Raw genomic sequence first — 27,251 nt, 5'->3', positions numbered from 1 at the left:
ATCAGAGTTCAGCCAGCTTCAAACCGCTATGCTACGGAGATGATATGATATTTATTCAGGTCAAGCACGAGTCTGTCTCATTGGTGGTTTTGTTTTTTTCATTTTTTCTTTTTCAGACATGGTCTCTCTATATTGTTCTTGCTGTCCTGGAACTCTTTATGTTAGCCAAGCTGGCCTCAAACTGATGTAGATCTGCCTGTCTCTTGCTTTCCAAATGCTGGGATTAAAAGCATGTGCCACTGTCTTGGGCACACATTGGCATTTTTGCCCCTAAGTTATTACTTCAAAGCTTAGGATGTAGAAGGAATGAAGAGTAGTTTCCAGATTTACCTCTGGCGCTGATATCTTCATGTCACAGGCAGACATAGAGACCCTTGACTTGCTCTATGAAGACCATGGCATGGGTCTGGGGATCCAGCTTAGTAGGTAGACTGCTTGCCTAGCACACCCAGAACTCTGTCTCCAGCGCCACATAAAACCAGGTGTTGAGTGTATATCCATAATCCCAGCACTGGGGATTAGAGGACGAAGGTCAGCAGTTCAAGACCATCCTTGGCTATGTAGTGAGTTCAAGACCAGCTTAGTTTATGTGAGAACTTGTCTCAAAAAGAAGATGGAGGAGGAGGAAAAAAAATATCATATAGACTTTTTTGGGGGAAGGTTATGATTCTTGGGATCTAGAATGAACATTTTAATAATTCATATTCTTATATATAAGATGCATAGTTGCTTCACTGACTCATTTCAGTTACTTTGGATTTCCTGCTCTCAAGTTAGCCTGAACTGTGTGCCTGAGGTCCCTGAGTTATGTCCCTCCACCAAGTAGACAAAGCCAATTAGTCTGTTGCCCTGGCTAGGCTCTGTTGCGTGCCCCACATAGTGGTCCCAGCACCACAGCTGGCCTCTGCCCAGACTGACTCACCGTGAGGCGTCAGAACAGAGCTGGTGAGCAAACAGTGTATCATTGTGCACTCCGGCCTTCTTGTTTTGCAGAGTGGAGTGTGTTCTACGTGGCAGCACTGGCACTGACCCTGACAGCGGTAACGGGAGCTGTGGCCTGGCTGTGCATCTGCTGCTGCAGGAGGTACCTAATGTGCTTGCTCACTGGGAGAGAAGGAGACCCTTAGCTGGCGTGATGGACGGCTTTGGGCTTGTGTACCTGCATTTGTCTCACTGTTTAAAGGACTACCTGACAGCCAGGGTGAAAACATACCGGACTTCATGGGCCCGATGATGCACTTTATACTCTAGGGCATCTGCATCTAAGTAAATGATCAATACTGGAGACATCTACTGAGCATTTACTGTTTTGATTCAGTGATGGCTCTAACTGTCTTGTATTTGGCCCTCTCAGCAACCACAAGAGATAGGGATTCTTCTGGAGGTGAGGGCATGGGACACAGAAGTCTTAAATAATATTCTCAAAGTCCCCAGCTAGCAAGCATTAAAGTGAGAGGAAGAAGCCCTTGCTTTTGGTGACATGATCAGACCAAGCTGACAGATTGCCTTAGTGTTGTAACTTGTCTGTTTTGAGACAGTGTCTCACCATATTGCTCTTTCTGGGAATGGCTATGTAGACCAGGCAGGCTTCACGGAGATCTGTCTGCCTCTGCTTCCTGAGTTTAGTGTAGTTTTAAAGAGTGCTTTTGAGTCATGTTTTCCAGCTTAGCATGAGACACTAATGATCAGCCCTGTTTTTATGTCTTGTGGGAAAAAGACAAGTTATTTCTAAGGTCATTGTGGGGCTTTGCTGTCTTATCACTTCTTCTGGTGCCCCTCCCTCCTGTTGCTGGTTTCAGTCCTGTGTCTCTGAATATTCTTGGTTAGCACTGATTTGGGGGAAACTTGCTTACCCACATCTTTCTGAGTGAGATATTACTCATAGGGGAAAGCAGCCGGGGCTGTATACAGGTGTTGAGCATTGCTTGAAGGGGCCCCAGCGCCAGAGCTACAGGTGAACCCTTTAGTTAGGTGGGCAAAATCCCATGCTGAGTGTTTGAGCTGAGTATTTCGTTGTTTCTTTAGACGGAAAAGGACTAAGATAAGGAAGAAAACAAAGTATACCATCCTGGACAACATGGATGAACAGGAAAGAATGGAACTGAGGCCCAAATATGGTAAGGCTGTTTCCTGATACCTTTGAACACCTTATGTAGGCATTGGCCAGAACATTACATTGGGTGAAACGGAGACTAAGGTGGAATCAACCAACCATTTAATTAGTCTGGAAGAGCAAGCCTGGGAATCTGCAAGCAAAGACAAACACCTTCAACCCCGTGTGCCGGCAGGCTGCCTGAGAGCAGCTGATGGTATGGTAATAGAAATGTAACAACAAATCAAGTACTCGGAGATGTTAATGGGTGAGGGATTGCAAGAGCTTACTGAAGGTTGAACCTCTGCCAAGTGACCCCAGGACCAAGACTTCTCTTCCCTCGGGGTGTCCCCAGTGCCTGGGTCTTCTCTGCTCTGGGTTAGAGGGGGATGGGGCACACACCCACCCCTGGCGTATTTCTGTTAGCTGCTTCCTTTACATCCACTCAGTCCGCTGAGGTGTTTACAGAAAGTTGTTTTCTCAAAGTGTGTTGACCCTTATGCTCAGGACACCTCCCACCCACTTCAGTTAATCTTTGGATGCTCACGTATTAACCACCACTGAATGTGCTTTCTCTGCCCCTCTGAGGCTGCTCAGTGCTGATTCTGGGTTTGTAGGTAACTTAACTCTTTGTTTCTTTTCTTTTTGTGTTTTTATTGTTGTTTGTTTTTGTTTGTTCATTTGCTTGCTTGGTTGTTTTTTTTTTGAGACAGGGTTTTTCTGTGTAACAGTCCTAGCTATCTGGGAACTCACTCTGTAGACCAGACTGGCCTCAAAGTCACCAAGCTCTACCTGCCTCTACCTCTCTAGTGCTGGGATTAAAGCGTGCCTGGCCGGTAACTTAATTCTTATAGAGAGGTGTGATCACTTTCAAAGTTGTGAGGCTCAACATGTTGTCAACAGGGATGAAGTCTATCTGATCCCAGCCTGAGGAAGAAGCCTTGTCATGAAGAACAAGGACAACATCTTGGGAGGTGGGGAGTGTGTGGAATGACTGTGTGTGCGGAGTACCGTTAAGTTGTTGTAACCAAATACCTGGCAAGCAGCAGCTTAAGAGAGGAAGTGACTTTAGCAGCAGGTCATTCTTCAGCGACAGGGCACTAAGGGGAATGATCAGAGGATGAGACGACAAAGAAGGCAGGAAGGCTAGGGTCAGGAGATTTGCACAAGCTTTGTCTTATGCCAACAAAGTTTGCTAAGAAATATAATATAGTATCTTACATTTTTCCTGGAAGGAAAATGTGACAGTGTCAGCCCAAACTATCCTACAAAGGGCCAAAGTCGGCAGGAAGCTAATCAAACAATGTTGCATGAAGGGGACATGGGTGTCTCAAGTGCATCACAGACCGAGCATACAGTGGCCTTGGGACTAACAACCAGAGCCTTAGTGTAGGAAGAGTCCAGTTCTCAGAATGAAGCCATGACTTCCTCAAGGCCCTGGTCTCAGGCCATTATAGGCTCTGCCAAACAAGTTTCAGACAAGGAATCACAGTCCTTCTCCATACACTGGGGCCTCTGGGAAAGCCTTGGGTTGGCCTGGCCCCCAGCTAGGAAGGGCTCATCTTTGTTAATTGAGCATACAGTCCATTTTGATGGAAAAGACCTGACTGTAGGAGCAAGGGTTGGCTATAGCAATGGGAGCCTAGGGCTTCTCGCTCACATCTGTGTGGGTCTAGGGATGCCAGCCCTGAGCTGCTTTATCCTTCTTCACTTTCATTCATCCCAAGACCACAGAGCATATGATGGTGCAGCCCACGTTCAGGGCAGATCATCCCCAGCCAATTGACTCTATCTGGAAGAGTTCTCACAGTCACACACAGAGGTATACCTCACTAAGTAGTAAATACTGTCTTAAGCAGTGTTTACTTGACAATAAAAAATCACTGTGATAGGGCCTTTTCCCCTCAGAGGTTGAGGTACTTGGAGTTGGTTATCTCACCAACCGTCTCGATTCCTGCCTACATTCTGACAAACCCTTCCTCTTCACAGAAGCAGTTTCTTTCAGTCTTACCACAAACCAGTGGCTGAGAGCTTGGTTGCCAATAGATGCGGAGAGGTTAGGTACCTTGTCCAGGGTCATGAAGCTGGTGTCAAAGCTGGAGCTCAAGTTCAAGGGTAACAGCCAAAGCTTCTGGTATAATAACCCGCCTGCCACGTAGGTAACAAGCCACAGTCCTCCCAGGAACACAGCCTAAAGGACAGTGAGGGGACGTGGTCCTGTCTTCACGCTCTTCCTGCTTCTCCCCAGGTATCAAGCACCGGAGCACCGAGCACAACTCTAGCCTGATGGTATCAGAGTCTGAGTTCGAAAGCGACCAGGACACACTGTTCAGCCGAGAGAGGATGGAGAGAGGGATCCCGAAGGGTTCCCTGAATGGTTCCGCCAGAAATGGAGCTTCCTTCGGTTACTGTGCAAAGGACAGATAATGGGCTGTGTGTGGAGGGACCTCTTGGGCCTGTGACTCGGTACCAGACAGTGGGAGCTGAAACACAAAACTGACTCCTGCTTGGCACAGCACTTTATCAGCCCTTCCCAGGGGCCTTGTTCTGTGCTCTACATGTTTATTAAAAGACCTGGGTTCTTAGACTTTTCAAGACAAAACAAAACATTGCTTTTTCAACTGAGGCTCAGTAATAGAGAAAGAGGCACATAAAACTTCGGCGGAGCGTACTGAAAAGAGTTTTGTGTCTCTGTGCTGGACACTTATATTTATTGCCCACAGTGAAATAAGGCTAGCACTTGTTTCTATTTATAGCCGCTTAGGAAAAACTAGGGGGGTTGATTTCTCTGCAGAAGCTGTGACAGGAAACCTTCCAGGAGTGGCCTCTCAGAGGACCTGCTGGATCAGCTTGCTGTTCATCTAGGAGGCAGCAGCCATCAGCATGCAGCGGGCTGCCTGTGTTGACCATGGTGGTCGGTCAGGAGTTAAGGAAGAATAGCATCTAAGGCCAGCAGGCACTGAGGTAGGGAGGGGCTAAGGACTTGCAGGTTGAATGTTGAAGGTAGCCTTTACTATTCTTTTCTTTCTGTCTTTCTCATTTCTTCTCGTTCTTTAAGAAAAAGAGGCCACGGTGGGGCTTTTTTCAGCTCTGGTGGACATTAAACTGACTGCTTGTTCCCCTGACTTTTATTGAGTATGCACCTTAGCACTGCCGTAGAAAAGAGAAGGATCCAGTGACCGCGGACATATTCCAAAACTCTGAAACATGTTCTTAATGAGGGGAGTGTGGTTACCATGCTCCTACAAAGACTTCCCATAGAAGTAACTGGATAGAAAGTTCACTACTTATGCTTAAAAATGTATGTAAGGCGCTAGAGAAATGACTATATTTAAGATCACTCGCTGCTCTGGCAGAGGACCGTGGTTCAGTCCCTAGTACTCACATGATGGCATACAACTGTCCATAACTCCAGTTTTGGGGGGCAGGGAATTCAGTGCCCTCTTCTGGTCTCCACTAGCAACAGCAATGTACAGAGTTCATGCATGTGGGCAAAATACTCATGCACATAAAATAAAATCCTAAAAACATACTTCAAATTTAAAGCACTAAATCTTGTTTTAGTTCTTTACACAAAGAGGAATGGAAGCACATCCTCCCACAAAGCGGCACCCGAGCAATGAACTGCAGCTAGCTGAGATGTTGACAGACTTGTGCAGTTGTCCAGAGCCCTAGGGCTGGGAGCCTTGGCAATGGCCTAGGCATTCAAAGAGAAGGAGAGCCCACTACTGTAGTCCCAGCACCTGGGAAAGGAGAGCAAGGAGGAGCAGGAGTTCAATGCTAGCCTTGGCTACGCAGTTTGATGATAGCCTGGACTACACGAGACCCTATGTTAAAGAACGATGAAAAAAAGTAGGAGAATTAGGACCACAACTTAAATTTTAGTAGTTGTTTGTTTCTGGAATTTTCTATTTCTGAGCTAGAGGTAACAGAAAGCTCAAAACCCATGAACAAGAGTGCACTGTATCATACTTTACTGGGAAAATGGTCAAATTAAAATGTGTAGGAATGTACTTTTATTTTAAAAGTAATTTCTCGGTTTATGCCTATACACCCTAGTTCAGTATTATCTATGTTGTTAGAGGAAAAGTGATTTTTTTTTAAACGCTAGTATTTAGTTTTATGAGTAGAATCTTCCCAATCCTCAGACCAGTGTGATGCTACCTTTTGTAGGGAACTGGACATTTCTGGCATAGAGAATGTGGTCCACCTGGACCAACAGAGCACAACTGTGAATACCCATGGCTTTATGTATGCAAACATATGCATAATGTATGCATTGCTCATAATTAATCGACCTTTAGGATTCATCTCGAAAGGGGACATGCCTATGTCATAGACGCTCACTGAAGTTCCATGGAGCATAAGTGCTTCTTCCAGGGTCACAGTCAGCAGTGAATCTGGGAGTGCCGAGACCTGCTGTGCAGTGCATGAATAAGTCCAGCCTTCAATGCTGGCGGGGGGCGGGGGGGGGCGCAGATCCTGGTGAGCCTTCCAACCCCTGGAAGTTCTGATGCTGGGGCAAAGAAGAAACCTTGGAGAGTGTCTGAAAGCGGAAGAGAAAGTGGGAATTCATGGACCGAGTCTCCCCACTGGAACAAACTCTGAGCTAGCCTTCCCTCTAGGTTTGTGACCTGTGTGTGTGCCAGTTCTGTCCTTGGCTATCTCAGCCTGGCCTCTCTGCTCCACCCATCACAAAACAACCTCGAATCTATGGCAAAGCAGAAATAAACATCACACTGACTACTGGAAAATGGATTTCATCTTGTGACCCACTTGTTTCCTGGGGGAACAAAAGAGGGAGTAGCTTGGTCACTCAGCGTTCATTTTGTGCTGTTTATAACTACAGATCTTGGGACCTGAAGGTTCTAAGCCCTGTTAGTAAACAGAAGAGCAAGTCTCTAGCGCCGTGGTCTCAACCTTCCTAACGCTGCCACCCTTTATACAGCTCCCCATGCTGTATAAAGCTCTACCATAAAATTGTTCTGTTGGTACTTCAGAACTGTAATCTTGCTACTGTTATGAAACCCTTGTGAAAGGGTCGACTCCCAGGTTGAGAATCGCTGCTCTAGAGTATGGGAGAGAACATCCATAGGGCTCAGAGGCTGAGAGCACAGCTAATTACTGTTTTAGACAAAAGTCCAACCCAGCATTCCCCCAGCTGAGCCTATTTACAACACCTTAAAGACAGGTAGCAGGCAGCAGCAGTCACCTGAGATTCTAGCACTGGGAAAGTAGGGGCAGGAAGATCAGGAGTTCAAATCACCATCCATGGCTGCAGACCTGTCCCAAGCAAGCAAGTAAACACCCAGTGAAGTAAGAAAATGGTCACCAAGTTACCATGGATTCCGAGTCTTGATCTTTATTCTTTTCAATGTATTATTTTCCACACATTCTGACAAAGTGTTGATTCTTGTATAATACTATGAAATACAAGTGCTGATCTAAAGAGAAATGTCCTGTGGAGTACTGGGGTAATTTAAGGCAGAGACTACAGCACAGGAAGAGGGCTTACCTATTGTGTGTGGGACCTTAAGTTCAATCCATGGCACTGGAGAAAAGCCAAATTTTAAAAAGCGTATTGAGGTATAATTCACTTACTATAAACTGCATACACAAAATATAATTTGATGGATAGATTTTAGGTACGGCCATCTCCGTAATCAAGCTAATAGGTTGATTAAAAAGTCTCTGTGTGTCCCTTTATAGGCAACGCCTTTCCTAAAATCTCACCACCAGATGCCCTTGAATTTTCTAGTTTTGTAGAATTATGCTATATAGGTTAATTTTTTAAACTTTCGTCTTCAATAAGCTGTCTCCAAGGTGTTCGCATCAATCAGTCCGTTAGCAATTTTGTTGGGGTAAACTGAGGCTAGACTACTACTCCTTAGGATGGAAGTCTCTTTGGTCATCATCATCTTGCAAGAATTCTGTATTTTTCTGAGTTTTTTAAGTAAAAGAAGCAAACATGCATCAGCTCAACAACAATGATCTTCGGCCAGTGTTGGGATCTAAAATGTCCCTGGAAGGTTAGTGCGGGGAAGACTTGATTCCCCAGACCCTACTACTACAGCTGGAAGGCACTGGAAGCTTTAAGAAGTGGGTCCCAGTGGAAGGAAGTGACCTCATATGTGTGCGTGCCTTCCTCGCTCCGCTCTGCTTCTCCACCCGCCCTGGGAACCGTTTTCCTCTGCTCAGCCTGGCCCCGCTCCCAGAGCAAGCGGCTCACAGTGGTGGACTGGACCGGTGAGTCAGAATAGACCCTTTCTTTTTTGTAAATTCATTATCTCAGGTATTGTGGCCAGCGACAGAAAGCTGGTGAATACATTTTTTCCTCATGAAAAATGAAAACGATTTTCAAAATGTTTCTCGCCGGGCGATGGTGGCGCACGCCTTTAATCCCAGCACTCGGGAGGCAGAGGCAGGCTGATCTCTGTGAGTTTGAGACCAGCCTGGTCTACAGAGCTAGTTCCAGGACAGGCTCCAAAGCCACAGAGAAACCCTGTCTCGAAAAACTAATAAATAAATAGATAGATAGATAGATAGATAGATAGATAGATAGATAGATAGATAGATAAATGAAATGTTTCTCAAAGGTATAACTGAGTGTCCCCCACCCTCTTTTCTCTAGGTCGGCTTCCTCCCTTGCCCCAGAACACACTTCGTTTTTTTCTTAAAGGAAGAGGCTTTCAGCTCTCCTGCCTTCTGCTTTCCTATGACTGAAGTGACCTCCGGGCTTCTGAAAGAAATTGCCCCTGGTGTGGACATGCCAGTGTCTGGCTGCGTCTCCAGTTCCTTGGGATTTGGCTTGGCCTCCATCCTTGGGGCTCACCCCATTCTCAAAAACTATTTTCTCCTTAATTCATTTGCAAGCCAGGAGTTGAAGGAGACCCTCTGAGCAGTCTTGGGGTTTATTCAAAGTCGTTCTTCATGCTGAGCCCTGGGGAGAAAGCCGATGGTGGGGGGTGGGCGCTGTCTGTGCCTCTGCTAGTTGTCACTCAGGGAGGGGCCGTTCCCTGTGCACTCTGCGGGGAAGGGGAAGACATCAGGTCTGTGAGCTGCAGGCCCGATACTGAGGTGGGAAGTCCACTGCCAACCCTTTCTGTCTTGATTTGTGAAGCAGTACGGCCCTCCTGCCTTCATCACGTCCAGCTGGGATATGAGGGGAACTCTGCTCCTGGAGGCAGCCTGGGAGCTTGCCCTTTTCTGGTCCAACCCTGATCAAGGCTCTGCCTGGAGTTCCCGCTGCTGTTGCTCCTTAAATGGACTCAACGGGGCCTTGGACTTGGGGAGGGGAAATGCCAACATTTCAAGTCCCAACTTGAGGGAAGACGGTTGCCCTGGCACAGGGACCCTGCGACGACAGTTCATACGTTGAACTCCTAACCCCCAAATTCTAGAATGTATGAAGAGATGAGTTTTAAGAGCAACTCAAAATGAGACTATAAGGGTGGGCCCTAATCCAATTTTAGTGTTATCACTGGGTGACTAGACCCCATAGAGGGTTCCCAGGGGCACATGGGCCCAGTGAGGAAACATGGAGAGGGCCTTCTGTAGGCCCAAGAGGCGGGGTCATATGGGACCTTTCCAGGGCTGACTAGGGCTTTGCCTTCACCGATGCAACCGCCCACAAACTCCATGGGTTATATTTGGTCAGGCCTTTTACGTGGAAGGCCCTACTCTGCCTAGGGACTGTACTAGCAAGGCTATTGCCAAATGCTTTGACCTTGTACCAGAGCCGTGCGCTGAAACAAAACAAGCACACAAGCTGTGGTATTGTGTTATTAGCAACGGAAAATGCACTCAGACAAGTGTTCATATTCGAGGATCGTACCTGGATACCAGGGACTCAGAAAATGCCTTTTTCATGCTTTCTCTGTAAAATAAAAGACTGGAAAAGTGGCTAACAGAGTGTGGGCACTCGTTGATCTGGGGCTCGTTGGTGAAGTACAAATTCGTTTGTTTGTTCTTTAGTGGTTTTTCTTTATTTCTCTTTTGATAATTCATTTTACACACCAACCACAGTTCCTGCTCCCTCCTCTCCTCCCACTTCCCCTGCTCCCCCACCCCCCCATCTACTCTTCAGCATAAGGCCTTCCATGACTCCATGGGGAGTCAACTGAGCCTGGCATATATCAAGTTGGGGCAGGACCAAGACCCTCCCCACTGCATCAAGCCTGAGCAAGGTATCCCACCATAGTGAATGGGCTCCAAATGCCAGTTTATGTAGCAGGGATAAATCCTGGTCCCACAACTGCCCAAGCCACACAACTGTCATCCACATTCAGAGGACTTCCTAGTTGTCGGTCCAGAGTCCATGAGCTCCTACTAGCACAGGTCAGCTGTCTCCGTGGGTTTCCCCATCATGATTGTGCCCCCACTTCTTGCTTCTATGAATCCCTCCTTTGTAGAAAGGAGCAGCAGGCTGCATTCCTGCCACCCGGCTCCTGGCCGCCTGGCTAGCTTATGCCCCAAAATAACAACACACAAATTGTATTCTTTTAAACACTGCCTGGCCCATTATATCTAGCCTCTTCTTGGCTAACTCTCACATCTTGACTAACCCATTTCCAATAATCTGTGTAGCACCACAAGGAAGTAGCTTACCTGGAAGGATTCTAGCCTATGTCCATCTTGGGCCGGAGCTTCATTGTGTCTGTCTCATTTCCCTTCTTCCCAGCATTCTGTTCTGTCTACTCTACCCAGCTAAGGGCTGGCCTATCAAATGGGCCAAGGCGGTTTCTTTATCAACCAATGAAATCAACAGACATATGACCTTCCCACGGATCACTCCTTCCTCTCTTTGACTGGACACCGGGAGCTCAGTCAAGATGTTTCTTCCATTTCTCTCCCTCTCTGTCCCTCTCCCAACACTACCACCCTGTTCCCTCATGTTCTCACTCCATTACTGCCCCCTTCCCAGGAGATCTTATCTACTTCCTTTTCCTAGGGCCATCCATGTAGGTCCCTCTTAGGGTCCTCCTTGATCCTAGCTTCTCTGGGGCGGTGGATTGTGGCCTGGTTAGAGGAAGTACAAGTTACATCTCCACTGGTCTAACACTATCCAGTTAAACTCAAATGATTAAAAAAAGTTCCTCAACAATGATCTGGTGTAGAAAAAAAGCAAAAACAACACAGCCACTGCAACGCAGAGATAAAAGTCCTGTTAGTTCAACATTTATTAAGAGATTCAACTCTGTTGACCAATGTCAAACACTAGAAAAAAGGGCCATCATATGCATGTTTACAGAGCAAAATATTTCTCATCAATTCCTAAGGTTTTTCTCACAAAGTATGGCATAAAACAATCACAGTATTAAGTATTATTCAAGTAAAATTCTGTTTTTAAATAGCTGCATATGGGGGTAATTAAAACACTGGGACCCAGCCTCCAGAGAGGCAAGCTCAAGGAACCCATTTTGAAGGTTATGACATCACCAAATAGGCTTGTTTACATTGTGCGTCTGATCTTTATTTTCTCCAAGTCCCAAAGAACAAAGATACAGAAGAGAAACAAGCGCTTTCTATGGGGTTGTGTTTAAAAGCCCCTTGAATGGACAAAGACACAGATGGACTTTGGCACTTTCAGTAGGCCCCAGGAGCCGGAGGAAGTAAGTGCTTTTCAAGGGGACAGGATGCCTCCAGCATGCTAATACAGACTTTACCACCAGTCCCCGCTCCCAATATTTTAATTACAAAAATTACATTGTAACACATGTGCATGCCAGTGATATACCCACTGAGTCATATATGCACAAAAACATAAAAATTTGCCACACAGCCCCCAAACCCACGGCTGACACTGTTTACAGTGTGTTTGAAGTTACTCCCTATTCCTAGCTCAGCATGTGGGCCCATCGTCTACAAAATAGCAGCTAGCATTTGGATTAACTGAAAAACAGTGGACACAAACCTTAAGAAATTAGAAATGTTAGGACTGTTCTTTCAGAGGGCTGGGGTTCACTTCCCAGCACCCACATGGTGGCTTACACCCATCTGTAACTCCAGTTCTAGGTGATCCGACCTCTGAGGGCAGCAGCACGCATGTGCACAGACGTCCAATGCAGGCCAAACACCCACCTCCATTAAAAATTTTTAGTCAGGAAATGCGATAGAAAGCAACTACACTCTACACAAGAGGAGGACAGACAGACTGAACATGCTGAGCTGTGTGACTCTCGCCACTTGTGTGGGCTCCTAAGAGGCAGATTCCTACTTCTTGAGCACGGGGAAGCTCCCAGTGGCTTGGGACTTGGTGTGTTTAGGAGTCACTGCAGCTAGCTCTGCTATCATCCACGTCAGCATCTCAGAGCATCCACAGAGTGTGAGTGGGCTCTCTACACAGAGAGGGGCAAGGAGCAGGGAGCTCCATTACTGCCTATTGGGAATAAACAGGTTTTAGATGGATGTCTACAAGAACCTAGACCTTTTCTTGTTTAAATCATTTCAAAGAGAGACCAACCCCAGTTACAGGGAGTTTTGGTGTGTGTGTTGGTGTGTGTGTGTGGTTAATTTATGTGTGTGCATGCCTCTGATGTACTTGTTGAGGTCAGAGGACAACTGTGTGGAGTTGGTTCTCTCTTCCCATCTTTACACAGGCTTCAGAGATGGAACTCAGGTAGGTAGGCTTGTCTAGCAAAGCCATTACCCACTAAGCTATCTTTCAGGTCCCTGTGTGTGTATGTGTGTGTGTGTGTGTGTGTGTGTGTGTGTGTTGTTTTTGAATCATGAACCACAAATGCTTTTACTAGGGCAAAGGTGCCTGGGATTCATGGCTTCAGCTCTCTTCCACAGGAGACTGACAATTGTGGGCATCGTTTTTCACAGTGATGAAAGTGCTTTGCTCTTCTGGAAGTTTAGCAGCAGCTGTATCCAGGCACAGAAAACCTGGCGCAGATGTAGGCAGGTCATCAGGTGGGCAACTGGTTTCCTCCCTCGACAAAGCCACCACCCAAGCTCAAGGTGGGCGGTGCTGCTCATAATCCAAAGGGTTCCTGTGCTTAAACTGCATGTTCAGGTTCACAATGCCCTTTAAGCCGAACATGGTGTCCTACACAGCATGCCCAGGCAGCAGAACTGCACAGTGCAGGCCTGTCAGGAAACTGAGGCAGTTGAATAAAAAGCTCAAGGCTAGCCTGGGTAACAAACCAAGACCCTGTCTCAAATATTAAAATGAAAACAAAATAAATAAAAACAAACAAACAAAAAACCCCACTGGGGACAAGAGTTAAGCGCTGGCTTGCATGAGGCCATTGCTTCAACACCCAGCACTGGAGAAGAAACAAAAGCCATGCTTTTCATCCCACCAAACCACCTCTGATGATTTTTTTTTTTTGCCCCCAGCTCGGTTTCATTTTCTAAGACAAATAAAATGAAGTATAAGCTGTAAGTTTAGGGCAATGGAGACTTCCATTTACCCAGGGGTGGCAGAGCAAGCCCGAAACCCCAGCACTTGGGAGGCTAAAACAGGAGAATTGTGAGTGTGAAGCCAGCCTAGGCTACTTAGCAAGACCCTGTATCGTCAAACCAAACCAAATGAAGATGAACCAAAACGGAACAAAACCAAACAAATCCTGCTCCCAGCAACTAAAAACAAAAACAAAAATAAAACAGCCCAGAGCTGGGTGGTGGTGGTTAACGCCTTAAATCTCAGTACTCAGGAAGCAGAGGCAGGTGGATCTCTGAGTTCAGTGCCAGCTTGGTCTACAGAGCAAGTTCCAGGATAGCCAGGGCTACACAGAGAAACCCTATCTCACAAAAGAAAAAAAAAAAAAAGAAGAAAGAAAAGCTGCCCAGAAACAAAGAGAAACACCCCCTCATTCCATATAGTACAGACAATCGTGTGCCATTTAGAAATAAGTCTTAGGAAATCAAAGCCTTTGTCACAGCTGTTCATTACCAAGCTGACAGATGCCCAGGCCCGGATGTGAACCACCCCAGCACTTCCTTCCCAGCCTTCTGGGCCCAAGCTGGGCAGTCGCCTGGGGACGGCAGAGCCACTGCCCACACAGTGACTACACTTTGTGAGGGGCAGGGACACGTGAGCACTCACACTGTACCTGTCCCGAGGCAGTGGGGTTGTGCTGTGGGCACAGGTATATGGCATCTATTGGTCCCTAGTTATATACGGGCAGGATGAGAATTTACATCTAAGATGATGAAGAATTTTTTTAAAATTCATAACTCTGATAACCTACTTGTTTATTTTAAAAAGTGGATGGCAGGTCCCTATAGATCTAGGTGGTTTTATTATTTTTTGGAGAAGCGAAGAGCCCTACAAGCCTCCATAGCACACATACTTGACCTCTAGATACTCGTCAATGCCGTACTTGGACCCTTCTCGCCCAAGGCCAGACTGCTTCACCCCACCGAAGGGACACTCCACTGAAGAGATCAGTCCGTCATTCACACCAACCATGCCCACCTCCAGCTGCTCCGCCACTCTCCAGATCTGGGCTGGGTCTTGAGAGTAAAAGTACCCTAGCAGAAGAACAAGAACACATACAACATGAAGAATTCTTGGGACGGTCGCATGTGTTTGCCTTTGAGGCTGCCCGGTCACATGTGCCTGGGTTCTCCTGCTTGCAAGTAAAGCCTCAGGCTGATTTTGCCCACATTTTCATCCTAGGAACCTTGGGCACCATGTTGAGCTTCTGTTTCTCCCTTGCTAGGGTTCTCCCCACTCCCACCAGGACTTTGTAACCAGGAACGTCTGTGCTCTTGGTTCCTGCCCTTCAATCCATCCTCCTCTAGGTATCTGGACAACATGTCTGTTCAGACCTTGAGATCAGTCCTAGCTGTCTATAAAAGAGACACGTTTCTTAGTGGACAGTCAACCCTGCCCCCTAGAGTGGCTTCAGTCAGCAGCCTACTCCCAACTCTGTCTCCAAACTCATCCATCTAGTTCAGGGACATCTCACTTATTACCAGGCTGCACCTGAACTTGCTTGGGCTCCTCCGCCTCAACCTCCTTAATCTCTGCAAAGTCAGCATCTTACTTATCACTTAGGACCCAAGGCAAGGCAGAACTTCCTGCACATATTCAGCTCCCTAGCACGCTTGTCCTCCTCTCCTTCTAAACAGCTTGCATTATACCCACGAGAGTCTCTAGAGGGCTACAGCTGTGTCTTATTTGTGTCTCTATACTTGATTTTAGCCAAAAGGCCAGAAGATTATATATTATAGCTCTGTACCCCACAGTTCTGTATTTGTACCCAGAGCCAACATGTATAGTTTCTCAGTATCATCTCCAAACTGCTAACACAACAGCGACCTAGTGATCACACACACACACACACACACACACACAACTTCTCATCTCTAGATACTGCTGATTAGGTTTCTTCAGAATACCAAGGCCAGGCAAATGTGAGAAAAAGCACTGAGCATTCGTTATGCCTCTGGGAAACTAACTACATGAGACTCCACCAAGAATAAGCTGCACCCTCCCCATTGTCTCCCACTCTCAGCTCTAGCCAGAACACTCTACATGTGTGTCATGAGACACAGGAGAAAGAAACGTGTTGGCACATGGCCACACTTGCCACTTGTAAAGAAATAAAGCATACACATTGTGTAAGTTTGCTAGGCAAGGTGGTGAATGCCTTTAACCCCAGCACTCTGAGACAGAAGCAGGTAGATTTCTGAAGTTCAAAGTCAATCTGGTCTATATAAAGTCCAGGCAACCCAGGGTTACATAGCGAGGCCTTGTCTCAACGACAGAAGAAAACACACACAAACTCGAGAGTAATGCTTAAAAGGCAGAACCTGGCATTTACTGTGGTGGCTGGAGACAGACACCCACCTGCTAATCCAACATCAGCTGCATTTGCGATGGCAACGGCCTCTTCTTCTTTGTCAAACCTGCCAGAGTTAAGGTAGGTCATAAGCAAGACTGCAAGGTGGAGAATGAAGACAGCCAGCATTATTTTCTCGCATTCATTTCCTAAATAACGACGAGAAGGAGATCAGAGCTGCAAAGTGATCCAAGGGGGAGATTGCGTGAATGGAGTTCAAATGCAGACTGGGCAACTTAGTCTCCTCAAAGGCACGGTTAGTCAACATGGCCCATTTTTTACTAAGAGAATGGGAAAGACAGACCAACTTGGTAGAGGCACTGTTAAAATCTTTTAAGAAAAGGACTAAGGACTACTGGGTAGTAGTGTACACACACACACACACACACACACACACACACACACACAAATATGAAAGACTACTGGGTGCTGGAGTGCTGGCTCGTAAGTGTACTTGTTACTCTCGCAGAGGACCTGGGTTTGATTCCCAGTACCCACATGGTGGCTCACAACTAGTAACTCCAGTCCCAGAGATGCTCTCTTCTGAGCCCTTCCAGGCCCTGGATCCAAATAGATAGAGAAGTATTTTCAGAGCAATGACCTGAGAATTATCCAGGGAAACTCTTATTTACTTGGTAAGGTGGGATAAAAGATCACACGAGCTCAGAGTTCATTTCCCACAGACTGCTATGATAGAACCTGGAAGGTACGCTCCATCAGGGGAAAAAGTACATTTAGAGGTAGCAAGAAACTAAATGAAGGAGTCTGATGAATTTTGTGCTTGAAATTGGGTATGGTGTACGCCTATTATCTCAACACTCAGGAGGCTAAGGCAAAAAGGTTGAGAGCCTAAGGCAAGCTGGGTTACAAAGACAAAACTCAAACACCTAAACTGGGACTAAAGACTTGGGAGGTATCTGGCTTTGTTGGTGAAGTGCTGAGTTTGACCCCCAAACCAATGTGAAAACCCAGTTGTGGTGGCCAGTGCTTATAATCCCAGGTTTGGGGAGACAGACACAGAAGGATCCCCGGAATTGCTAGCTAACCAGTCTGCTCTAACTGGGGAGCCCCAGGTTCCTGTGAGGGACCCTAACTAAATATATAAGCTCCCAAGAAACAGCACCTAGGGCTGACCCACAACCACAAAAATCAAATCCAAAATGTTATAAACTCAACTGATACAGCGCAGCTCCGACTGCGTGGCTCAGTCCTCCCATCCCACCCTTCAAATGGCAGTAGCGGCTCCCCCTTTCCAGTCTCCTCCTCCCTTCCACTATGAAGGACCGTACTTGAGAACCGGCGCCAGCGGCCCAAAGGTCTCTTCAGTGATGCAGAGCATGTCCCTGGTGACATTGCTGAGCAAGGTGGGCTCGAAGAAATTTCCCCCGCTTTGGTGTCGCTTCCCGCCTGTAACAACGGTGGCCCCTTTGCCAACCGCGTCTTTCACATGCTTCTCTACCTGTGAGACGAGAGGGGCACTCGGTAAGGCGGCATGAGGACATTTTCTAAACTGTACAATCTCCTCAAATCTTAAACAGCAAAAACTATATACATATTAGCTTTGCCTTTGCTGCAAGCTGGGCTAGTTGTACTTCCTTAGGTTCACTTGTCCACTTTTATCTGGGTTGAAGGGATGTTTAGATACATTGCCAATACAAAGGCATTGCTTACCTATGACAGATGTTCTGTCTCAGAAATGTGCCCTTAGCTAATTTCACTATTGAACAAACATCATACAGTGTTTTGATACAAACCCAGATGGCCTAGCACACTGCATACCTAGTCTATACGCTGTGTGTACAGGCTAGATATGGTACAGCCTATCGCTCCAAAGGCAAGGATGAACAGAGCAACTCACGATCATATCACACCTAAGAGAAAGCCCACAATCAAAAGACATTAGCGAGAATCTGTAGAGATAGCTCAGTGGTTAAGAGCACTTGCTGTTCTTTCAGAAGGCTCTAGTTTGGTTCCTTGCACCTATTTTGAGTAGTTTACAACTGCCTGTGAGCTCGCAAAAGTGGTGAGAGCTCTTGACCTCTAAGCCACCCCTCTGGCTCCTTCACTTTCTGGCTCTTAGAAAGATAAAAAAAAAAAAGAGAGAGAAGAAAACATGGGACATATGCGATATAAAAGCAGAGTGGGGACTACTTGGGGGAAAGAAATGAATAAGGAGGGAGCTGGGAGGAGGGGAGCCAGGGAGGAGGTAAGAATGAAGTATAATGAAATATATGTACGAAAACACCAGTATGAATTAATGAATTAATTTTAATGATAACTTAAGCAAACTAAAATAGCTAAAACCAGGGCTGGTAAGGTGGCTCGACAGGTAATTGTGCTCCCTGCTGATCCCGAGAACCCTAGTTCTGTCCCTGAGACCCACACGGTAGAAGAGAGAAGGACTCCAGCAATTTGTCCTTTGACATCTACAGCTGTGCTGTGGCATCCATGTGCCCTGCTCCCCCATACTCACGCTCAGACACACAGAGTCAATAAACGTAATAAGAATGAAGCTAAAGCCAAACTAACTCTAGTGTAACAAAGAGAAACCTCACCCTGCCGGTCACCCAAACTGTGATGTTCAACAAACAATTCCTTCCTAAAAGTGACTTCCCTTTGTCATCACTTAGCGGGACGCCCGGGACTCTATGTGCCTTTTCTGGGTGCCTTCGTTAGAATTCTTCTGGAAGGACATCAGGGGAAAAACTTTCTATGACAGAAAACTTAGGGAGGGCAGAAGACCTAATGGGTTTGATGTCAGGTAGAGGTGGGAAGTGCATGTCCAGACACCACCATCCAATCCTACACATTGGTAGTGGTAAAAAAATTTTTTTTAATCTTTTTTATTTTTCCCATTATTTTCAAAACAGCCTTGCCAGGGACCTTATGAAAACACCTTTATTTAACTTTTGATACTGACATCTTTTGATATTGACATCACAAAAAAATCAGGTAGTAAGACCAACTCACCTTTTCTACGGCTTTCTCATTAATTAATGGGCCCTGAGTTATTCCTTCCTCAAATCCGTTACCCACACGCAGGCTTTCCTGCATGGCTTCTGCAAACTTCTTCACAAAGGAATCGTAGATGCCCCGTTGTACCAAGAATCTGTTTGCGCAAACACAAGTCTAGACAGAAGAGAAAACAAACCCACAGTTTTTCAGAATCGACTGATCCAAGAAACGTAAGATAACCCTTCCCAAATGGTTCTCATGAGTCTTGTCTTCTACGTTGTCCTCAGGTGGAGAATACATGCACCTAGTGAACATACCTGTCCAGGTCTTCCCATAGCTACCACCATCTAGAGCTAAACATATCAGCGAGAATAAACAGCTGTGTGAACAAAACCCAGGTAACCAGAAAACGAGCCTTTCACTACACTCTCAGAGAGCAGATGGGGTCAAAGGATGAAGGTCGTAACGTTCCTGATGGACAGGGATGCAGCAGCGGCGAGCACAGGCTAGAAGGAATGGGGTCAAACAATAACACATACCCTCCAGCTCAATCCTTCCAAGTGTTCTGCTGAAACTGTGATTTCAAACATTGATACGAAGCCTTTCTTTTGGGGCGGGGAGATGGCTCCGCAGTTATTACTGCTCTTGTAGGAGGACCTCCCAGCGCCCATGCTGGCCGATTCACCTGCCTGTAATTCACAGGCTACAGGATCTGATGCCCTCTTCTGGTCACACGTGGACACACATTTATACACATAATTAAAAATAATCATAATAAAAAAAGACTGGGGATAAATTTTTGTGGTAGATTGCTTGTCCGGTATACGTAGGCCATGGGTTCTATTCCAAAATACCAAAAAAAAAAAAACAAACAAACAAACAAAAAAAAAACCAAAAGAGACAAACAAACAAACAAAAAAACTGAACCCGGAAAGGTGATTTCAGAGGTTAGGAGTATTCGATAGGACCCAGGTTCAGTTCCTGGCACCCACATGGAAGCTCACAACAGTTCTAGGGCTCAGATATCCTCTTCTGGCCTCTGGGACACTGGGCACACACATAGTGTACATACGTGCATGCAAGTAAACATTTACACTTATAAAACAAAATATTAATCTTTTTTGGAAGCTCATAAATTTGCAACTTTAGAAAGTTTATTGGCTGAATATTTGTGAATAAAAAATAAAATCTCTCTTTTTTAAAGGCTATCTTCTATGTTGGGTTAAATTATTGAGACTGGCTTATTATTTGTTCAAGTAGACTTCATATTTTAAAATGATAAAACATAACTATACTATAGAAAATGTATTTATCATTGATAAATTGGTTTTTCCTTATTGTGTTTTCCTAGAAGAAATAAGTACACGTATAACTGTATTATTTGCATTTTTATTGGTTTAGCACAGTTTACACCATTGCTTTGTAGTAAAACTCTGCTGACATTTTGTGTTTACTTTAAAAAATTTCTAATTCTGTAAAATAAACAACAACAAAAACTATTTAGGTTATGTGAAAAGGGAAAATGAATTCCCAAAGGAAGAAAAGCTATACAGAATAGTTTGCACCACTAACCTCCCTTTTCACACATAACCCTTTGAGACTACCTCAGGAAAGCATTTAAACAGCTCACTGGGCTGGACATAGCAGCACAAGCCTTTTAATTCCAGGAGGGTTGAGTTCCCCAAATGCCCTGTGCTGCAGAGCAAGCTCAGTGTGAGACTGGGCTACACAGGGAGTTCCTGTCTGTTCAAAAAATAAAAGCCAGTGATCTTCGACTTGTTGGTTGTACTCTGGTTTAAGAGTATGGTTGGCTGTCTAAGAGTATGTCTTAAGCAGCCAGCTTCTGGCAGTGGCTAGAGCAACATCATGGAAATGGGACCCTTGGCTCCCACCTCTGGGACTCTGAGGATGATCCAAGTCACTCATTCGTTTTGCTTTCAGCTCCTAGGTTTATACCAGAAGTCTTGAAGGTGCCTGTCAAATCTGACATCTAGGATTTCCTAGGAAAGTGTAAGCTCCCCAATTCCCTCAAGACAACTAAGTAGGGTACCAGGCATCCTCCTCTGGCTTCTGCACATGCTCAGAATGGTCATGGGCCTACACACATGTGTATTCATACACATACATCACACACGTACATAAATATGCAATTCTCGAAACTCTCTGAAGCAACAGACTATCTCTTAAATCTCTTTGGACAATAGAAGCCTAACTAGTACCTGAGAGAAACTACTCGTTAAATGTTTGCTCACAGAATGAGTGCATGAACTAACAAAGGAACCCGGGAGAGAGGCAAGGCCATGGTGGTGCTAGGGTCTTGGTAAAACACACACCCTAATTCTAGCCCTGGAACATTCTGCATGACTCACCTGGCCAGCATTCCTAAACTTAGATGCCATGGCTCCCGCGACAGCCTGGTCCACATTGGCACTGTCGAAGACAATGAATGGGGCGAGGCCGCCCAGCTCCATGGAGACACGTTTCACAGAATTTGCCGCATGGTGCAGCAGGACCTGCATGGGGTGCAGCGGGAGAACACTGTGAGCATCCAGATCAACTTACAGGGTGTGACTGTTTGCCTAGAAAGTACCTTTCTCCCTGCTGTCTAAAACTTGATCACCAGCTGATGGTCCTATTGATAGCTGATTAGACAGGAGGAGTTCATAGCTGTGTGTGCTATTCCTGGGGGCTGGGGTCTAGCTCAGGAAGGAGGTCATGGGCAAATGTGTTTGGAGGCTGTATCTGGTCCTGGACCTTTCTTCTCTCTTTGCATCCTGGTCACCATAAGGTGAGTAGCTCTTCTCCATCAATACCTCCTGCCATGATGCTTCTGCCTCATTGTAGGGCTAAGAGCAGCGGAGCCAACTGACCATGGCCTGAAACCTCCAAAACATCCCACAAATCATCCCCTCCTCCTTTAAGTTATCTTTCTCATGTATTTTGTAACAACAGAAAACTAACTAAGGCTGCTAAACCTTTTTAAAAACAAAACAAAAACAAGGATGCTGGGCCTGGAGGTTAACTAAAATGAATAGCCTTCTATTTAAAATCTAAAAACTTTATCATATCTGAGGTAGAGCTATTTTAAATAACATATCTGTCATTCCCTTGTAGGATTAATTGTACTAAGTATTTGTATAATGCTGTACAGAACTACATATATATAAAAATTCATACATCAAATACTATGAATATATTTTGTGTTGTATAACATATAATTGTCACTTTCTGGCAATTACTTACTTGATACAATATTTTATCTATGATATATAATATTATATAATATATCATAAAACATAAACAAAACAAAACAAAACAAGAGGCCAGGCGATGGTGGCGCATGCCTTTAATCCCAGCACTCGGGAGGCAGAGGCAGGCGGATCTCTGTGAGTTCTAGACCAGCCTGGTCTATAGAGCTAGTTTCAGGACAGGCTCCAAAGCCACAGAGAAACCCTGTCTCGAAAAACCAAAAAAACCAAAAAAACAAAAAACAAACCCAAAAAAACAAAAAAAACAAAACCAAAACAAATTGCTTAAAAAAAATTGTAAAACAAATTGGTTAATTTGTTTTACAAAATTACCCCAATAATAAAAAATTTAAGGTGTGTGCAAGGTCACCTTGCTTAATATATCATTTTATATAAGAAAGGGGAGACATGAGAATATATTTCTTTATAATTTATAATGATATATATATATATATATATATATATATATATATATATATATATATATTCTTTGAGAGTTCCAAACATGAGTAAAATGTATTCTGGAGAATACAGACTCTTATTTCATTAGGTTCAATTAAAAAAGACTCCACCAGGACGGTAGTAGGAAACTAAAAGCAATTATTTACTGACGGCGAGGAAGGAGTCAGTAATGCTATGAGCTGGGACACTGCCAAAGGTAACAACACCAACACTGTCTTGAGTTTTGAACCCTAATACCAATTCAAAACTTATATGACAGTTCAGGTGTGGTGGTACATTCCTGTAGTACCAGCCCTTGGGAGACAGAGACAAGTGGGTTTCTGTGAGTTCAAGGCCAGTATGGTCTTCATAGCAAGTACCTGGGCAGCCAGGGCTATGTAGACCTTGTTTCAATTAAAACAAAACCAAAACATAAAATAGTAATTTCATACTCTGTACATAGAAAGCATTACAACACTTGTCTGACTCTGACATCACATACCTTTCCTGTTGCTGTTGAGCCAGTAAAGGAAATTTTGGACACTAGCGGATCGGTACATAGCGCCTCTCCCACTTCCTTGGCCTTGGTTCTAGAGCAGGGAAGGACATTATAGACACCTGGAGGAATTCCTGCCTGGTTTGCAAGCTTTAAAGAGAAATAGCAAACACACTATAACATGGATTGAACTGGAAAGCAAAACAAACAGAATCAGAAATAAACATGGTTAGTCCAGAACACATTGTAAAATATAAGCTTGCCTTTGAATAGAATAAAAACATACTGAGGAGAACCAGACATGGTGGTGCATGTCTATAACCCCTGCTCTTGGGAGGTAGAGGCAAGAGGATCACAAACTCAAAGTCATTCTCAGTTACATAGTGAGTTCAAGGCCAGCCTGGGCTATAGGAGACCCTATGCTCCCCCAAATATATATTATGGACCAGATAGACAGCTCAGTGATTATAACATGTACAGCTCTTTCAGAGAACCTGAGTTTAGTTCCAACCACCCACAACTTATCATTCTCCAGCTCTAGGGTATCCAGTGCCTTTTCTTATTTGGATATAGACTTCCACACATACTTGGGTGCACACATACACACACACACACCACAGAGAGAGAGAGACAAATAAATGTAATAAAATTAATATATATTAATATCAGCACCAATAAAACATTTCAGCTCCACATATACACGAATGTATATGAATGACTTGTATATATGTATACATACACATACATGTACTAAGGAATAAACCCGCAGTCTCATCCTACTAAGCACGACTCTACACTAAGCTAACTCTACACTCCTAACCCCCTGGATACACACGTATAAACCAAGTATCTCGATTAGGTATCCCTAAATACGGCATTTTAGGTAAGAGTTTTAGCGCCACCTCCTGTTCAGTCCACCAACAGACCTGGGCTTTTTATGAAGTTTCTGAGACTAAGCTCAAGGAACTCTGACTGACTGTAGACTTCAGGGTAGACTTGCTAGTTCCTTGTGGGGCATAGACAAGAGGAACTCAGCAGAGATGAGGGCAGGGGGTGGGTGTGGGTGAAGCGACCCCCTCCAACCACCTGACCTGGGAACCTGGGCCTTTCCGAGGCAGGACCCTGGATGGAGTATGTCCTGAATCTGCTGTACCTCTGACTCAGAATCTCTATTTGTAGCCCTCATTGACCTCAAGCCGGTGGTCATCCTCCTGCCTCACCCTCACCAGTGCTCAGATTACTGGAGTAGCTTCCCAGGTTTTTAACCTTACTAGTCTCATAAAAACAATACCCATGAGGCCAATATCTTTGCATGTTAAATCAAAAAATTTAAACAAACAAAAATAAAACCAACTGGCAATGAGGTAGCAAGCACAGATTACAAGTGGGTGGAGGTGCCACCTTTAAGGGTAAGACCTGTGTGAGGAGGGAGACTGAAGAATAGTCCTGGATAGACCCTAAGGAATCCCACAGGTGCTCAAGGGACCGGAGCACAGGCAGGCCACCCTGAGAAACAGATGCATCCTGAATCAGTCAGGACAATTAGAGACGTGGTGAGAGGATGCAATACAAAATTGAGAGTAAAAAAGGAAGTTCAGAAATGATGGCCAAGCTACAAGAACAAGAGAAAGAACATGATAAATGTAATGCATGAACCTTGCTTTTTCTGCTTTCTGTCAGGGGTTCTAATGGGAGTTGAGGTCTAGAGGGAGGCCCACATCTGTTTCTGCTTGTTTTTGTTTATTGAGATAGAATCTTCCTAGGTGTGCAGGCTGACATGGACCCTTCTGCCTCAGCCTCCTGAGCGGAGGGAGTTCAGGTGTGGTGGCTTAGTTACTGGTCTTTAGGCCACTGGAGGTTTGCTCCCTGTGATGACGGACCTCCATTTTTGATGTGACTGCAGACAGGATAACCTCGGAGAGAAGACACACCCTGGCTGTGAGCTGGGCCCCCAGACTGAACAGAAAGAGGAAAAGGAGGCAGGCAGCTGAGCACCAGCATCTGTCCCACCTCGTCTCACGACGGCAGACACACTTCAGCCACCCATGGTCCTGCAGACGTGACTTCTGGGCCGCCAAGGACTGCATCCCCTAAGGATGCCCAAAGAGGCCAAGGTCAGAGAATTTCGGGACTTGTTTTTAGTTTGAGATTATTGTGCTTCTAACTCAAACAAAGGTCCCACCTAGTTGTGAATTTGAGTTCTGCTCTCTCAAGGCTATTGTAAACAAGTGTGGCTAGTTGCCAGACCTGGGGCTCCTGAAATAGGGAAGTAGTTGGTTCCTACCTAAAACAAAAGTCTAAGGATCCAGTTCCCTCTATGGGAAATAACTTGGGATTCCACCCAGAGAGTGGTTTGCCTACAGAGTGTTTGGTCTAGGGCTGAGCACCGAATGTACCCGTGACTTCCAATTTGTATGTTGATGCAGTCTTTTGTTCTACTCTACCTTATGAATTCAGGGGTATAGTAAGCTGTTGGAAATTAAAACACTGATGAATTTTCAGTACTCACTGAAATTCCCTTCCAATACTATACTATGTGTTTCTGCATTTTATTATTTTTGTTCGCGTCTTTGCATTCTTTACTATATTTCTAAATTCCCACGCCTCCACTCTAGAAGAAAGGTATTTTGTCGAGGCTGGCCCCCAGCCTCTTTCCAATCTTTTGTAAGACATTTGGTTACAGCAATGAGAAAAGTAGCGCAGACACCACCACAGGTGGAACCAAACCTTTCCACTTTATCTCTCTTCCTGGCTGGGAGGTGGGACAGTCTGCCTGGCCACACTGCTGCTACCGTGATGTGCCGCCTTATCATAGGCACAAAGGAGCAGGGATCATCAACTGGAGCTTCCAAAACCTAGCAATGAAACAGGCCTTTCCTCTTCATAAGCAGTTGCCTCAGGCATTTCATCATAATGACAGAAAGCTGGCTAACCCAAAGGCTCAAGAACAAAACAAGCAGAGAGGCGTCATCCGAGTACTAGTGCTGTGCAAAGCACCGCCCCAGCAGAACTAAGTCTGAAGAAGGAGGGAGAAGGAGAAGGCAGAGCAAGCGCGTTCCTGTGGTACCGGGAATTGAACCCATGGCCTCATGCTTGCTAAGCAAGCACTCTACCACTGAGCTATATCTCCAGCTTCACATTTTATTTCGAGATTTGGCCATCACTATCACTAATTGCTTTTCCCAACAAGAAGTGGTTTGAGGGGGGTAGGTTTATCTTGGCTATGGTTGAAGATGAGATGCAGACCATCACGGCAGGAAGGGCATGGGTGCAAAAGCGCCGGTAACACTGTGTCCACAGAAGCAGAACAGCAGACAGGAAGTGGGGCCAGGCTAAAAAACCTTGAGGACCACGCCCAGCGACACATTTCCTCCATTGGGAGCCTCCTTCCTAAAGTCCCCACAACCTTCTAAAGTAGCTCCATCAGTTTGGGACCATACATTCAAACACATGAACCTGTTGGGGATCCTTCCATCCAAATAACCACAGTATCTCTCTAAGTTGCCCAGGCTAGCCCTAACCTTTGGCATCTCCTGCCCCAGCCTTCTGAATAGCTGGCATACGAGGCTCGTACCACCAGACCAGTGAAATCTAGTTCTTATGTGAATTCTTTGGCTGGATGTAGAATCCTAGTAAATACAAAAGTTGGCTGACAAAAGAAAAGCATAGGAGTTATAGCAAATTTATATGCGTACAGCAACTGTCAGAAGCCAGTAACTTCTGAAAAATGTTAGGGCAGTGGGGTATGTGCGTGCTCTTCAGACAAAGAACAGTAGATGTGTGAGGGAATGCAGGACATGTGGATCTCTGGGTAGGACAGAGTGCTTTAGAGAGACAACTGGGGGCTGGAGGGCCACAGAAACTCATACAGTTATTTCACTGTCTGATTACTCTGGCTCGCTACAGTCTCAAGCTCTTGTCTCCTGCGACCCTGAGGTTTCCCAGGGTGAAGCGCTCCTTCCAAACAGCACCTTCCTGGCTTGTTACATGTACAAAAGTCAGGCAGGGTGGCTCTTCGTGAAAGAACATTTTCTGCATCTCAAAGTACCTGATATGCTAAGGGGATCCCTTTCGGGTGACATGTCCCTTCACTTCTTCAGTAACAGCAGGGGAGGCTGAGTACATGCTAGATTCTTTCCCCATTTCTCTAAGTGTGGAGCACAAGGACATGAAGTGGGCTGGCGTGGTGCTCAGAGGGTAAAGTGCTGCTGTGAAGCCTGCAG

The 27,251-nt window shown here is 45.4% G+C and overlaps 2 protein-coding genes across 7 annotated transcripts in view; one reads left to right on the top strand and one right to left on the bottom strand.

Moving 5' to 3' along the window:
• The window catches only part of Kiaa0319 (KIAA0319 ortholog), a 55,067-nt gene extending 49,031 nt beyond the window's left edge, over positions 1-6,036 (top strand). For all 6 annotated transcript variants that reach the window (XM_075970008.1, XM_075970009.1, XM_075970010.1 and 3 more), the window contains 3 exons: positions 994-1,084; positions 2,026-2,117; positions 4,341-6,036. In XM_075970008.1, the coding sequence (XP_075826123.1) occupies positions 994-1,084; positions 2,026-2,117; positions 4,341-4,519 (362 nt within the window). In that variant the 3' untranslated portion in view covers positions 4,520-6,036. The remainder of the gene's footprint in view (positions 1-993; positions 1,085-2,025; positions 2,118-4,340) is intronic.
• Positions 6,037-11,253: 5,217 nt separating this feature from the next.
• Positions 11,254-27,251, bottom strand: part of Aldh5a1 (aldehyde dehydrogenase 5 family member A1) — a 32,839-nt gene continuing 16,841 nt past the window's right edge. Inside the window, exons 5-10 of the mRNA XM_075970003.1 lie at positions 23,035-23,178; positions 21,213-21,356; positions 18,859-19,017; positions 17,178-17,347; positions 15,897-15,955; positions 11,254-14,572 (exon numbers count right to left, since the gene is read on the bottom strand). Coding sequence (XP_075826118.1) covers positions 14,367-14,572; positions 15,897-15,955; positions 17,178-17,347; positions 18,859-19,017; positions 21,213-21,356; positions 23,035-23,178 — 882 coding nt within the window. The 3' untranslated portion in view covers positions 11,254-14,366. The remainder of the gene's footprint in view (positions 14,573-15,896; positions 15,956-17,177; positions 17,348-18,858; positions 19,018-21,212; positions 21,357-23,034; positions 23,179-27,251) is intronic.

The sequence above is a fragment of the Microtus pennsylvanicus genome, chromosome 4 (genome assembly GCF_037038515.1).
Source record: "Microtus pennsylvanicus isolate mMicPen1 chromosome 4, mMicPen1.hap1, whole genome shotgun sequence".
Lineage (NCBI taxonomy): Eukaryota > Metazoa > Chordata > Mammalia > Rodentia > Cricetidae > Microtus > Microtus pennsylvanicus.
Note: the sequence above shows the minus strand (reverse complement) of the source record. Positions and strands in the feature narration are given on the sequence as shown.